Source organism: Cornus florida, unplaced genomic scaffold, assembly GCF_030987335.1.
Source record: "Cornus florida cultivar Cherokee Brave unplaced genomic scaffold, ASM3098733v1 CherokeeBrave_3.0.0_Hap2_Chr03, whole genome shotgun sequence".
NCBI classification, from domain to species: Eukaryota; Viridiplantae; Streptophyta; class Magnoliopsida; order Cornales; family Cornaceae; genus Cornus; species Cornus florida.
The window spans coordinates 2987982-3003814 of record NW_026775573.1 but is presented as its reverse complement, the minus strand read 5'-3'; the positions used below and the strand labels follow the sequence as shown (position 1 = coordinate 3003814).

The window sequence follows — 15833 nt, the reverse complement described above, 5'->3', positions numbered from 1 at the left end:
GGGCCTGTAGCCTCAAAACGGGCTTCTAAGTATTAAAAGTCATTTCCCAATAATAAAAAGTGTTTGGTAAAATTTTTAAAATGGACTTTTAAAAAATGTCAGTAGTTTAGAAGCCCGATTGACCAAAGCTAATAAAACATACTTCTTAATCGACTCCCCACAAACTACACACTTCTTCTAGGTAATAATTATAAAATTTCAATATTGTCCATTATTTAACCTATTTTTTATTGCTGAATTTTATTACAAACTTTTATCTTTCTATTTTTTCATCATTTTCTTCCTTCGTTCTCTATCCAAAAATTTTAAAAAATAATGCTGAGCAAAATTTTACTAAACTTCATTGAAAAAACTATTATTGAAAAACATTCAACAAAGGAGAACAAAAAGATTAAGCAGTTGCAGGAAAAAATAATATTGCCCCTTATTTGACTTCATAGTTTGAAGAGTTCCAACATTTATAAACTCTTGTCCAAACTTCAATTCTATGTAGAATTCTTAATAATTTTTTTTCCTCTCAAAAAAAAAAAATATATATATATATATATATATACACACACACACATATATATATGTGTGTGTGTATAATTTTTTTTTTCTTTTTTGAAGGCTACCCATTCCGCTGTTAAAGTGATTTATAAATATAAATAAGACTAAAAATGGAATATTTTTGCTGACATCTCTCTCTTTTGTTTGTTTTTCTTTCCTTTTCTTTTTTCCATTTCTTTCAACTTCTATCATGTAGTCAAGGAAAAAAAAAAATTTACCATGTAGATTGGGTTAAATTTGTATATCATGATCTTCACTATGCCAATTATTCGTTGTTGTATCATAAGCAATTTTACTCCATCACTTTAATTATGATTTTTTTTTTTTCTTTCCTTCTTTGTACATTCTAATTCAACTCTTTACTATTATTGATGGTATTATTCATGGTTTATTAATGATATAATTGTCAAGTTAAATTATGTTAATAATTAAAAGAACTTCAAAAAATTTATCCACCAAACAACTTTTTTTGTTTTAAATTCCTTTTATCAAAATGCATTCTTCAAACCGATTGAGTGGAAGGAATTTTAGAAAGTGAAAGTTCCGCCAAACAGGGCCTAAAACATGTTACATGTCCGTACCTGTCGTCCAGATCCTTTGCGGTAATTTGTATGCGCTGTAAATTTTTTTTAACACACTTCAATTAATTTTCAACCAATTCCTAATAAATTTTTACCGTCCTTTCAACATATTTGTTTGCTACTTTGCTCAAATTTTCGACAAAGGTTTTAATTTTAAGAAACTTAAATCGTGTTTTAATATATTTGTTACATCTGTTAAAATTGTATTAAAATAAAAAATAAATATATTGAAAAATATTACTGCAGAAACCACTGCATTAATATTTGGATGAATTACACTCACATTCCATGTTGTACAAAGTTAAGATTGACTAAAATTCTTACAAAAAAAAATAATAATAATAATAATAAAATAAGAAACTGAACATCATAACATTTTTGTAAAATACAACACTAACGAAAGGGATAGGATTACTATTTCGTATGAGAGAATTTGAATCCCGTTAAGAATGACAAACCATTAAAGTGAAAGGATAATTATAATTTAATTTTGTTGACAAAAGCAAATTTTGTGAGCACTAGACAAAGTAGACAAATATACCTTGGAAAATTAGAATTTGGTGATCAAATAGAAACAAAATTGCTTTTAAATGACCTTAAAGTTGAGAAAAGATAAATAGTTATCAATTTTGAAACTTAATTGCTAACAAGTGATTATTTGATGAGTTATTACCTAAATATCCTTATTTTACCGGATATATATATATATATATATATATATATATATATATATATTAATTGAACAAATTTATTCCCAACATTAAATACTTTTGTTGTCCGACAATCAAAGGATAAAATGAAGACGAAGAGGGAAGTGCAAACAAGATGTGTGTGTGTGTGTGTATATATATTATTCGATCAAACTTGAAAGTATGTAAATTTATAAAAATTATAATTATGGATATAATATTCTTAGTTTTGTGCATGTTTTTCGATCATGGTGAAGAGCCGTGAAAAAAGAGGTTAATAAATAAAGAAATTCTAAATTTAAAATATAAGGTTATTAAAGAATTTTTAATTTTTTAAATGGTAAGTTGTAAACTAAATAGGAAAAAATAAAACAAGAAAGATAAAGGAGAATAAATCAACAATTTTGTCATCTAAAATTTATTTTTAAAGTATTTTATAAACAAGTAAGTATTCTTTTTTGACCAAATTGCCCTCAAACGGTCACTTATTAGTAATTAAGTTTTAAAATTGGTCACTATCCATTTTTGCTTGACTTTAATAACTTTTTAACAATTTTGTTTACGTTTAGTCACCAACATCTAATTTTCCCATATATTACCTTTTGGATCAATGGTCCCAATGAAAAAGTTATATGTAAATTATGTTATACTTTAATAGGTCACTTTATGTAACCAAATTTCCATTAATTCCTGTTAACCATGACATTAAATGTAAATTTCTGAATAATAATTAATCGTAGAAGATGAGATTTAATAGCATGACATTTCAACAGAAGATCAGCCACTTCGGAAAGAAAACCTGTGAGAGTATTAAATCCTTTTGGTTTATCAAGTTCTAAGAAATTTTTGAATAACAAATGTTGCTTCAGGAACAGAAATGAGAGCCCATATAACCCTATAATGAAAATTTGGCATTATTTAGATCAATAATCACAAAAATTCACAGAAATTCAGCAAAAAGAACATATACATACACACTTGAGCATCTAAAGTGAACATCTACAAGAAATGTACAAACTCTTGGGTGACTAAGCTTTTAACATCCGAAGATAATCATCAATTATGGACATGGCAGATGACCGGTAACCGGAACCAAATAGATTGTAGTGATTCAAGTAATGATACAGCATATAAAGATCTCTCCTCTGCTCAAAACCTGGTTGTTTGGGCATCACCTGAAAACGGCAATAAAGAAACGAAACCAAAGAAGCCAAATGCACCATTTCAATCCCTAAGTCAAGGTTTCGAGACTAGTAGAGAGAGAAGAAAGAAAAGAACCTCAAAGCTTGAGAAATAAAGGCAATTTAACAACCAAGACAAAATTTCTCCTAAAAATGTAAGTTGATGTTCGGGTTCCAAAGGATAGTCTAAGTGGTGATCGAAATGGACCTTTAGTCAGTTTGATTCAGTCTTCATGTTTGTTCTTGGTTGATAAAATGCATATCAGTGGAGATTAGGTTCACCATTATTTTTTTTCAAATGTAAGCTATAAATGTAAACATAGTTTGTACCATAATATCGAAGACAACCAATTAGAATTTAGGTTTCTATAAGTTTATAAAGAAAGGGCCAGCGTTTGATCTTAGCCTCCGGTCGTTTGGAGTCTCTGGTTGGTTTCAGTTGAATGCCACTAACTAGCTCAATCAGAATTGATTTCAAGCTGATTCAACTTGTATCAAGTATAGTTCCAGTGGCTAAGGTCCCTCCATAAATGAACCCCTTCATGTACCCAAGCCACCTAATATTATAACTTCTGGAAACGCATACAGATCAATAACCAGTGTAAGAAATATGTTTTTAACTAATGAATTAATATCACTATATTCATGAAAATATTAAATATATATATATATAATTGCTATTAGGGCATATAATCCCAACAATTAAAACAACAAATAGACAATATAAGATTTTAAAAAGATTGCTGTTTAAGCTCATAAAATAGTTTAGACCAAAGAAACGATGGCTTTGTATATCATGATGAAGAGCAACCAGTTAGGATCATCATTATCTTCCAAATTATTCAACCAAAGATTTGTAATACAAAAACTCTCCACCGTGTCTTGCAAAACCTAGTATAAAACAGTCTTCCAATACTCAACTGATGGGCAAGGCTGTTTGTGGCATCATACATTCTTTTGTTTTAAAACATATTCACATGCCCTAATCTTTTAAACTTGTTTATAACATCCATTTAAATGGTCAAGTACACAAAAGAAATGCTAAAAACAAACATAAACAAGCAAAATGTGTTCACATGATCTTCTAGCTTAACTGTTAGATCTACTTAAAAAGAATTGTGATAACAAGGATACCTCAAAATAGGCATTGTAGAAAGTTCCTCTAAATCCAGCACACCACGACATTCCAAATTCTGCCTCATTATGTCCATCTACATAAAATGCAAGGATTTGCAGTTATCAATGCAGTTGGTGCTTAAAATTGCAACCTCAATAAAGTTCATAAAGCAAATATTTCAGCTTTTCTTTATTTGAGTCTTAGAATAGCAAAACAAGATTCTGTAAGCGACCCCAAATAGTTGGGACTTGGGACAACTTTATTGGGTTGAACTTAATCAAACTTAATATTTATTGAACTTCCTGTTTAGTATTATTATCAAGTTTTCAAAAATACATGGTCCACAACAATTCTGCCCCGTCATTCCAATCATCAAAATAAGTCGTTATTTTTCATCCCTTTTCTTTTCCTGAAAAACTGGTCTAAGTGTCTAACTCCACCTGCATGCTTTTTCCATTGTCCTATGACATACAATGCAGGTATTAGTACGTTGCGTGGTCACATTTTTTTGGCAGGAGTGTCAAGAGTGTAATCAAGTTACAAGAAAACTTATATGAACACAAGTCACGCAAATAGGGTAGAATCTGTCTACCATTGAGAAAATTAAATAATCTACAGGAATTAACTAATCTATGTATGCTTGCACTTTGCATCATCTAATTCAAACTAAAAAATGGTCATTGGAAGCTGTCAACATATCAATTAACCAACAGACTTACAGTAACATGCTGGGTCAAGTATAACAGGCTCGCCATTCTTGTCAGAGCTGACATTCCCACTCCATAAGTCTCCATGTAACAAGCATGGCTCTATTACAACATTTTCAAAGAGAGGAGCCATATTCTTCGCCAGTCTTTGTCCTGTTAAATATGACAAAGCAGATAATATCAAACACAATGCATCATTTTTTTCTTCAATAATTCTAAGAAAGGAAATCCAAGCGAGTTATATTGACAGCGAGCAAATTTTCAAAAAATAGATATAAGGGATTACAATTTGTCAAAAAATAGATATAAGATGATTTAACATTACCACAGATGGATTTTTTAAATTTACTTTCCAACCACCTAGATTTCTAGTTTCTTGATGTGCTAGACTATCGAAGACTACATCTTATGTCAGTTTTGATTCCTTAAAAGAAAAATGAAAAGATAAGGAAATTTGAAAGCTTCATTTGGGATTGGCAAACTCTTGCACTCTTGCATTAATGTGACAGTCCATATGCTAAGCCAAAGAAGAGAGTCAATTGGCTTTAGCAATCAAGCAAGGGATCATGTACCTGATTATTGATACGAGCTTATAAAAGTCACAACTTTGTTAAGCACAAAACAGAAATCAATAGTGAAAATCTACTTTTCTTATGCAACTAACGTAACGTAATTAATTTAGTTAGTATCAACATCATTATTAATTTTAGCACAACTATGGTATGAGATCAAACTCATTATACAGAGATACTACTGAACTAAGTTGATTGAGAACCTTTTTCATAAATGGTTGAATCGCCATATTGTTCTCGTGCCAACTTCAGTTGGTAAACCAATCTATGCTCGGCAAAAAACTCAATCCAATCTGATGTCCAAGTGTTTATCTGTGGAGTACTACACCAACACATAAATTATTATTTTTTTGATAAGTACACCAACACATAAATTTATCAAACTTTAACAAGTATTCAAGTCTGGCTGATATCTTAAATGCCTCCCAATAAACTCAATAACTTAGAACATGGATATCAAAGTTCAACCGTTAAAATGAAGAGATCCAAAAGTTATTCAAGACAGTTGTTGCACAGATGATAATAGTGATAATTATCCAATAAGACATGTACCTGCCAATGGTATTATCAACATCAAATCCAAAACCTTTTTCGGATTTCCCTGCTTTATGCATTTCAGCGAGCTGCCTCCCTAAAACAGACTAAGGACCGATGAATGGTCAAATAGTGAATGGAAAACTGTTACTATAACCACCAAGTTGCATACAAGTTTCACTCCTTCACCTGATCACCTCTGAATGAACCAAATTCAATAAATTCCATAATGATGTATGAACCACCTGTTGGTAGGGCTCCGACCTACAATTGATTGAAAAGTGTCTCTAAGGTTTTACTGCAATATAAAGGACTTATATTAACGATAAGACCAAATTTGATGACTGGCAAGCTGCTATGGGATTACAATGAATAAATAAATAATAAAAAGTAAAACAAAAAAAAAAAAAAAAACAAAAACAAAAAAACAAAAAAACAAAAAAAAAAAAACAAAAGAAGAAAAAAGGAGAAAAGCAAGGAAATTACAAGTTCCTTACCTTAAATGGTCTAGGCACACGGATTGCTTTGGTTTCATACATAGCACTTAAACCCAAAGCCTCTCCTTGAAACATTGATTGTCCAATCCCCCTGAGCAGTGTTCAAACAGAATTAAGTTGGGTAGCAGTCCCACCACCCTCTTAAGCACCCAAGATGAAAAAATAAAAATAAAAATAAAGATAGAAAAGTTGAAGAATGGTTATATAGGAAACAGTTCATACAGTATCTTCAAAATAGAACTTTTACAAACCTTTATATACATCATTACCCTTTTATATTTGATGTAATTGTCATTTTATATTCAATGTAATCAATTGATATGCTTATTACATCAAGATTCTCTTGAAACAAGAAGGATCCACCAAATGGTATTGTTGAGATTTCTTTAGTACTATGATTTAATAGCATATACAATTATGCAACGGCAAATCCAAACAGAGTAAAACTAATTTAGTGAAAAAAAAAAAATTATTGTTTGTACAGCCAATTAACTGAACATCAATTGCCCCCAACCTGTTTTGTTTAACAAAGAAAGAACCGGCATCGGTGTCATAACGACTGGCATTATTGATGCAACCACCACCAACAGGACTGATCCTCGTAATTTGTGATGCCTTTCCTTCTGATAAAATCCATTCACGGATTGGATCATCGCTCATTGCTGCTACTGTCAAATGACCAAAACTATTGGTAAGAAAAAGATGACCAAAACTATTGGTAAAAAAAAGATGACCAAAACTAATGTAAATATCAACAAATTCCAAAGATATAGTCCCTTTCAAAGAAACCAATAGCCTGAAAAATACATCTTATACTAAATTAGGCTGCTGATGTACTGTTATAAGGGGTAGTTTCTTTAAAAAAAAAAAAAACATGAATGGTTCCGTTTCAGTTCAACTATTAGAGAGGGGAAGGAGAATACACAGGACTGACTTCACAGTAACAATAGACTGCAAAAATACCATTTAATTCAAATTCAAAAAAAAAAAAAAAAAAAGGCTGCAAAAATGCTAATAACAAAACATCATATCAATATTGGTTAGTCTCTTAAAACCCATTGAAAAGCACAAACAGTTAAGTATATTAAATTATTAATTATGCAAAGAAACAAAAATACTCATTAGAAAAGCCAGATTAGTGATAGGTTCGCTTTAAATTCAGCAATTACAGTTCAAATCGATCAATCAAGACAACCAAAGAAGTTTATAATAGTTCTAATAGCACTAATAGACACTAAGGAAGCCCCAAGAAACCAAATAATGGTGGATAATCTCTTAAACCCTTAAATAGGTCCCTAAAAAAGCTAAAATTAGTAAATTTCTAACACAATATTAGAAATTCAGCCAAAAAATACACTTCGGAATTGTAAAAATGCTAATACCAAAACATATCATATCAATGTTGTTTAGTCTCTTAAAACCCATTAAAAATCACAAACAGTTACGTATATGAATTACGCATAGAAATAGAAATACTCATAAGAAAAACCAGATTAGTGATGGGTTCACTTTAAATTCAGCAATTACAGCTCAAATCAATCAATCAATCAAAACAACCAAAGAAGTAAATAATAGTCCTAATAGCACTGATAGACACTAAGGGAAGCCCATAAGAAACCAAATGATGGTGGATAATCTCTTAAACCCTTAAATGGGTACCTAACAACAGCTGAAATTAGTAAATTTTATACATAATATTTGAAATTCTGCCAGAAATACACTACATAAACTATGGTTTGTTCGTACTTACCTGCAAATGGTTTGTGTTTGGTGAAAGAGGGTTGACGATGACGAGGCAAAGAAGGAAAGCAAGAGCCGAGAGAATTCACTCCCAAATGTGCCACCATTCTCTCTCTCTACTCTCTCTCTCTCTCTTTCCCTCTCCCTCTCTGGTGACGACCGGCAGTTCCACAGATTTTGTAACACCAAACTATAAAGGCGACACGTATGAGAAGGGAAAATAGATTTTTTTTTTATATTTTATTTTATCCCATTGGATTTTTACTTTTTTTATTTTTATTTTTTCCTGTGCATGTCCTTTTGTTGTATGGGTTAAATAGTTTGATTTTAATTTGGAATTTGGACTTTCTCACCTTTTGTTTTTCTTATTTAAAGTTCACACTAATTTAGCATCGCTCTAATATTTTTCACAAGGACCAACTCAAATCCAATTTGATTTTAATCCTATAAATAATTATTATTACAATTTGGGCGGATAACATAGAAAATTTGTGATTAAATTTTATAGGTGAAGTGTTAGACATCTCAAAATTAATGTGCATCTAATTTAATTTATTATAATTATTTTTACAATTAGGGCAATAAAAAATTTGTAACTAAATTTTATAAGTGAAATGTTGGACATCTCAAATCAAATTAATGTGTATCTAATTTGATTCATCACCATCTTTACTTCGTGGTTGCTTTTGTATGTTTTCGTTCAAAGTTTTTCCCATCACTTCATAATAATATGTCTTTAATTAAAGATTTTCGTGATTCAACATGCATTTACTCTTATGTTATTGAAAATTCAAACTTAGCATTTGTTGTTTGGAAAGGGATTTAAGGAATGAAAGAAATGAAAATAGAAAAGTATATATATTGTGTGTGTGAAGGGAAATTGTTGTATCAAACGATAATAAAAATAAAAAATAAAACCAAAAAAAATAAGGAAGAAGAAGAAGTAGTAGATAATAGTATTCACTGAGAACAAACAAATTTTGTCCTTTTTTGCGCTTCTGAAGGGAGAAGGGAAAAAAGGAGAAAGAGAGAAGCCTTCTCTTATGTTTTTTGAAAATTAAGGATTAAGAAAAGGGACTATTATTCATTCTTTTGAGTAATAGTATTAAAGTGAGTATTGAGAAATTAGTATTAAAGTTTAAACAGAAATTCAATTGTTTTTTAAAACAAGGACAAAAATCTTGTTAGTAAATAGTAACTGGGAATATTTGCTTTCATAATTTTACTTTAAACAGAATAGTCAAAAAAAAAAAAAAAAACTTTTACAGAGGGTTTTCTTGGACTGGCCAATGCTCTTCCCATTTTTCGTCCAAAATATTTCTCTAGTTTCTAATTAATTAATCGTGTATCGATCCTCAATAACAAGGGTTGTGATGGTGCTGCTGACGTCATTAAATACTAAGTATAATGAAGTATGATGACATATGAAAAAATATGAAGATTTATAATTCAAAGAATGTACTAGAGGATTATAACGGAGATGGGCCCTCCTGTGTGGTGCCTTTTCACCCGAATGGTCAATTTTTTTTTTTTTTTTGTTTTTCTGTTAATCACGAGTCATGACAAGCCATAGAGTTGAACGTAGCTGATGTGGCTAGTCACTTAAAGTGGTCAATCCAGTCTCGTTAGTCCAGCCAATCGATATGGTGCTCGCTAAGCTGACCACTTTTATTTTTTTATTATTTTTTGTAAAATTTTTAAAAATTTATTTTCTTCAATTATTTGTTTTGTCATTTTCTAATATATTTTCAACAACTATATAAATCACTCATTTTCTCCTCTTTGAATCATCAAGTCCACTTATTTGCATATTCAATTTATTTTTTATTATTTGAATTCTTATTTTCATTATAAAAAAAAAAATTTTAAAAAAAAAAAAAAACACAAATGGTTTCATCATCACAATCAATTTCGGTATTCGAGTCTAAGCCAAAGACAAATCCAAAAATTGACAATAGGGATATGCTGCAATTAAACATAAATTTAATAACATAATTTCTTAAGTATTTTTTTTTTATATAACATAATCTAGATAAATATTTAAATTCAAAAATTACAAAATATCTATATAAGTTATGCTCGAGTCTTTAAAGACTCGAATTCGTCGATAATTGAAGACAGAGGACTGAGTCGTTTGTGAATTGCAATTCTTAGGGCTAGGACATAGTACTAGTTCATGTATTAGGACCTATTTGGATTAGGCCTTTATTTTAGTACTGTGGCTTAATAGATTTGGGTTTGTTTGAGTGTTCTAATATTAATAATAATTTTTTTGGCTAGGCTAAATTTACCCATAGTAATTTAAATTTTTTTTTTTTTAGGCTGGGCTCCATGGATCTGCCATTGGTCTAAGCGTTCACAAAATTCATGAGAAATAGTGATTTCATCAACACGATCTATTCTAGTACTCAAGTCTATTAGTTCAAAATTTTCACTGATTGGGAGACAGTTTTTCTAATGCCAAAGATGGACAAGAATGATTTTGAATATATTTAAAGGCATTATTTTAGTCTCTTATGCTATATTTAGTAGAGTGAAAAATAAAAGAAATGATAACATTAATTACAAAAGATAGTGTGAGTTACTTATCATGTTTGGTTGACTAATAAAAGAAAATAAAATAAATGATAGTAATGTTTGGAAAAAGGAAGAAAAAATAAAAAACTATTTTAATGAATTTACCACTATAACCTTTTTCAAGGTTCTTGTCTTTTATAAAAATAGGAGTAAATTTGACATTATAAAAATTTCATTAAAAATGCTACCATTTCCATTCATTTCCTCCCATTTTTTAAGGGATAACATAATAACCATTCAAGTTTTAAACATGTTCCTCCAAATCCTTACATTTCTTCTCTTTTTCTTCTAGGCTCCGTTTAGTTAGATGGAAATAAACAAGAAAATAAAAGAAATGGAAAGTGAAAGAAAAGTGAAGTGAATAAGAAAAAATTTATTTTCCACCATGTATTTGGTTAGAATGAAAATTTATTTAAGAAAATTATAGAAAAATATTAATTTGTTATTTTGGATAGCATGAAAGTGAAAAGAAATCGATTAAAGATACCAAATTTACCCTTATAACTTTAAATACTAATAAATAAATGAATTTGTATTTGTTGATGTCTATTTTTAGCAAAGAAATAGTAAAATAATGGTATAATTATTTATATTTAAAATAACACTTCATAATATTTTCTATGGCAGAAGTAGAAGTAATTATTAGTATATGAGAAATGAAATTTAAAAAAAACACATAGATGTATTGATGGCAATACTAATTTTTTTAGAGAGATTTGATTGTATTTTGTTGTTCACCAATTATATATGAACTTGTGCAAAAAAAAAAAAAAAAAATGAAAGGTGAAAAGAAAAAAAAAAAAACGAAGAAAAAGTTGTTTTGGAGCGAACTTGCCTCTTAGAAATTCAGTACACAAATAAAAGAAGAAATTATTTTTCATAATTATGTTAATGGGTAAAATAGGAATGTCAAGTAAAAAAGCAAACATTCCAGGCAAAAAAAATTATTTTCCTATGTTTTGTGCAAGAAAAGTTTTGAGAGAAAATAGACAAGTATGAAAACAAAATTTTTCATTAGTTTTGTCTTTCTATCTATTCAAACTCTAAAAAAATTGAAAAAATTTCTATTTTATTTCTTTTTTTAACTATTTCCATCTAATCAAACAAAACCTAAAATTTATATCAAACACAAAACTCCATGTCCGTTCCTTTCTTTTATTTTGCCTTCCATTTATTCCCGACCAAACTGACCCTTAAAGAGACGACGTATTAACTACTAAGCGTGATTGTGGTAGATCTAAATCGGACAGTTTAAAAAAGTCAGATAAGAGATCAAAGGGGTCAAAATAATCACCAACAACCATTTGTCTTACCAAAACAGATCCTCAACAGCTCACCATGGCAGACCCAGCACTCCACCCAGAGACCCCACCGCACCAAACCGAAACCCTCAGACAAATCGCCGTCGACTACACCCCCGACGCCTGCACCCACTCGCAGGATTCCGACTCCATCACCATCACATTCGACCACCGCGGCGGCGCTCGGTGGCGCTCCACCACCCGCTTCCTCCACGGCACATTCTCCGCCCAAATCCAGTGCCCGAAAGGCAACACAAGTGGCCTCAACTTCAACATCTACCTCTCCTCTCTCGAAGGCGACAAGTCCCAAGATGAGATCGACTTCGAGTTCTTGGGCAAAGACAAGTCCATCGTCCAAACCAACTACTACACTGTAGGGACTGGAAACAGAGAGATCGTACACGATCTGGGTTTCGATTGTTCTGATGGGTTTCACGAGTACGTGATCAAGTGGAGCCCAGATGTGATCGAGTGGTTGATTGATGGGAAAATGGTGAGGAGAGAGAAGAAGGAGGAAGGTTTAGGGTTTCCTAAGAAACCCATGTTCTTGTATGCCTCTGTTTGGGACGCCAGCTACATTGATGAAGGGAAGTGGACTGGGCCTTTCGTGGGCTGCGATGCACCATATGTTTGTCACTACAGGGATGTTCGTGTACCGGTTGGAACTGCAGTCCATGATGATTCTTGATTTGGTGAGTTGGGTTTATGATGATGTTATTTGGGTTTGATTTGATTTGAGTATTTTGATCTGATTTGAGCTCATTTTTTATTATATGTTGTAATGTGTGTGTCAAATGTTGAATGTTAGTTGAATTTTGAAGTTTTCATGGTATTGGATTTTGAATTTGTTGCTCTTTGTAGCTTATATGATGTAATGTATAATGATAATCTCAATAATCAATAATATTCTGTTTGATTCCTTCAAAAGGTTGGAACTTTTTTCTTTACATTTTTTAAGCTTTTGCTTTTAATGGTGTTTGTTCACTTTAGCATCATGTAGTTTTGACTTCTGATTTCGAGGTTTCAGAATACCTAAGTTGAGGGCAGGTCCATTGTGACCTTCACGGGTTCACAGTCTCTGGGTTGTGTGCATATAACTCTCCCCAAATCTGGTAGTAACGGAGCCTCGTGCACTGTGCTAGTCCTTTTGAGAATAACAAGGTTGATTAAACAGATAGAGATGCATTCAACTCTATACTACCATCTGCGGCCTACCTTGTTTATTTTTTTGGTCTTTAATACAACCTTACAAGACTGCCATAGTTAGTTTCTCCAATGTAGATAAAAACAAGTAATTTCAATCAATTTTGAATCATGGCACATGTTCAAACTCTAAAGTGAATGAAAATTCACGAGAAGACACAGATTATGTGAAGTAAAAAGCACGATCTTTGCCCAACTTGGGCCGCACCTTTAGCTATCAATGTGCTAATTCGTATTTCATATATTATCCACTGTTCATCAAGAAGGAACTGCTAGGAAAAAGAAGAATTTTCTCCTTAAATTGTGTAATATAGGAATTTCTTTTCTTAGTGGGCACATGTCTACTCATTAAGGCATTAACAACCTTGACAAGAAGCCCATCCCCACTTCCCAGCTATTTGTCTAATAACAATTTGTTGGTTGATTTTGGCTGCTAAGGATAGCTTGTTTACCGCGCCTTGTCCTAGTGGGACTATGGCGAATAACCAAACAAATTTGGCACATGAGGAGGAATAATTGAGCAATGTAGGTAGAGGAAGCAATACCATGAAATTCAACACCAAATCACTATGTTTGTAGGAGTTATCAGATGCTATGATGATGAAAATCTTCATGGAAGTAATACAACAATACACAATGTGCTAACAAGACCGTGAATTCAACACCAAATCACTTTGTTTGCAGGAGAAGGATTTATCAGGTGCTATGATGAAGAAAAACTTGAAGATGAAATAAATCGTCTTTGATGTAGAGAACTCCACATAATTGTGGATGGGGTGGGTTGTTTTGGGTGGGGAGGGGGGGATTTGATTCTTATTGCCATCAACCAAAAAATTCACAGAGAATCACAATGGAATCAAATCTATTGTAGGGTGAGTTTGATTCCATGAAAATTCTGGACACCCCTCGTGGCTGTCGATGCATATCTTTTTAATTATATAAAAAGAATTGGTACCTGACATCGTATTGCTGTCTATGGATTCCTCATTAACAGAAGCATTTTTACCAGCAACTTGCAATATAAGACAGAATTGTTTATTTTTTCCTGTACAAAAATCCTTAGGTCTCTCTCTCTCTCTCTCTCTCCCCCCCTCTCCTTGTGGCTTTTGTTAATTTGAATTTTTATTTAGAAAATTGTACATCTTAACAGTACAAGACTCTTATCTGCATGGTATTTCATAGAGGCCTTTTGGATGTTGCTAATTTGCAACTTATAGATCTTGCAGTTTGAAAATCTCATTGTTTGGTGCAGTAGTAAAAATGTAAAAAGTCATGTTCGTAGGATTTATACCATGGATTTGAATTTGATCCCACACACTTCTGTAAGTAATGTCAAAAGTTAGGTTTATACCCAATTGTCCCTTCCAGCGCTCGTGATTAATGGGGCACATTATGTGATGGCCTAATGACTTAATCTGACTAGGTACTTCATTATCGATAAGGAGTAATATGGTGCAATTTAAGGGCTTGGCAAGCATTTCGCCAACAAAGGCACTTGTGGTAAGTCTTGTTTCTTCAGTATCAGTACATGGAGGGGCAGGGATAAAATCTAGCTGGGAAAGTTATTTGTTTTTTGAAAGGGAAAGAATCAAAAGAAATATAAACTGACTTGTTTTGGGAAGAACACACTTCTCAACCCACAATATAATTATTTAGTGCTGTCAAATATAATGACCTATTTTAAATTTGCATTAAAAGTAGGTTCTATATATAGGTTAATTGTTTACTTCAATTAATTGGCTACTGACAGTAGTTTTGTTGGGCATCTATCCAATGGCTATATGACAAATGAACTCCTGCAGCTTTGCTGTAATATGTTTGGACCTTTTTTTTTATTATTATTTTTTATTTTATTTTTATAATTTAATCTCTCTTTTAATATGTCCTGTTATTGGTACTCTAGCTGGTTTCTATTTTATTATACCACTTGCAGCATTCTATGATAAGAAAAAACTAGTCTGACTATCATACCTGAATATATGTTACATGCATTAGACTGACCTTATCAATTTGTCAGAATTATACCACTTGCAAGTTTCTATTCTATCAAGACTTGAACCTTTGACCTTTTACTTTAAAAGGTGAAAAAATACGACTAATTTTAGTAGGAACGCTTTTTTAGCAATTTGTTTGAGCACTTGGTGTTTGGTAACTCCTGAGTTTGTATTTTTAGTTCAGAATTCTAGATCCAGTTATCAGCGAAAGGAGTAGTAGTAAGAACATGGCCCTGTTTGTTTATTTCATTTCGGTGGTAGTGAATGAACTTAATCTGATCATAAGATGACTGATTCGCATGTTACAGTTCTATTGTCCGAAAAGATTGATGTCATAAGAATTCTGTCTTGTGTAGTAGTCATTTAAGTCGCACAATTTTTTTGTGCGGTTCTCATACTTCGTACATTGTTTCCACTCAGTGTGATAATTTTGTCTTTTCTACACTCCCGCTTCCACTTGTGTGACTAGGGTATTATTCATACCATTTTGCTAGTTGGATATTTTGTGACTGAAACTCAAAAATCATGCAAATATGCATTAAGGGTTAGCCCAGTCTACGGAACTCCGTCATCGAGGGGCTTGAGGAGGAT

At 31.6% G+C, this 15833-nt stretch overlaps 2 protein-coding genes across 2 annotated transcripts; one reads left to right on the top strand and one right to left on the bottom strand.

Annotated features, from left to right (window-relative positions):
• Positions 1 to 2709: 2709 nt before the first annotated feature.
• LOC132299056 (protein-ribulosamine 3-kinase, chloroplastic) lies at positions 2710 to 8348 on the bottom strand. The gene is made up of 9 exons (XM_059795497.1): positions 8178 to 8348; positions 6942 to 7095; positions 6428 to 6518; positions 6120 to 6194; positions 5949 to 6037; positions 5600 to 5718; positions 4837 to 4977; positions 4135 to 4211; positions 2710 to 2994 (listed from the first exon to the last, which is right to left on the bottom strand). Exons 1-9 carry the CDS (start codon positions 8272 to 8274, stop codon positions 2848 to 2850), a joined length of 990 nt encoding a protein of 329 aa, XP_059651480.1. The 5' UTR covers positions 8275 to 8348; the 3' UTR covers positions 2710 to 2847.
• A 3734-nt stretch (positions 8349 to 12082) lies between these two features.
• Positions 12083 to 12733, top strand: LOC132300948 (probable xyloglucan endotransglucosylase/hydrolase protein 27). The gene has a single exon (XM_059798252.1). It carries the CDS (start codon positions 12083 to 12085, stop codon positions 12731 to 12733), a length of 651 nt encoding a protein of 216 aa, XP_059654235.1.
• The last annotated feature ends 3100 nt before the right edge of the window (positions 12734 to 15833 follow it).

Coding starts and splice junctions, on each gene's coding strand:
- LOC132299056 (XM_059795497.1), bottom strand. CDS start 8,274: ATGGTGGCACATTTGGGAGTGAATTCTCTCGGCTCTTGCTTTCCTTCT. Junction 5,719..5,948: donor GTTGATAATACCATTGGCAG/GTACATGTCTTA, acceptor GTGTTGGTGTAG/TACTCCACAGATAAACACTT. Junction 2,995..4,134: donor TCTACAATGCCTATTTTGAG/GTATCCTTGTTA, acceptor TGCCGTTTTCAG/GTGATGCCCAAACAACCAGG.
- LOC132300948 (XM_059798252.1), top strand. CDS start 12,083: ATGGCAGACCCAGCACTCCACCCAGAGACCCCACCGCACCAAACCGAA.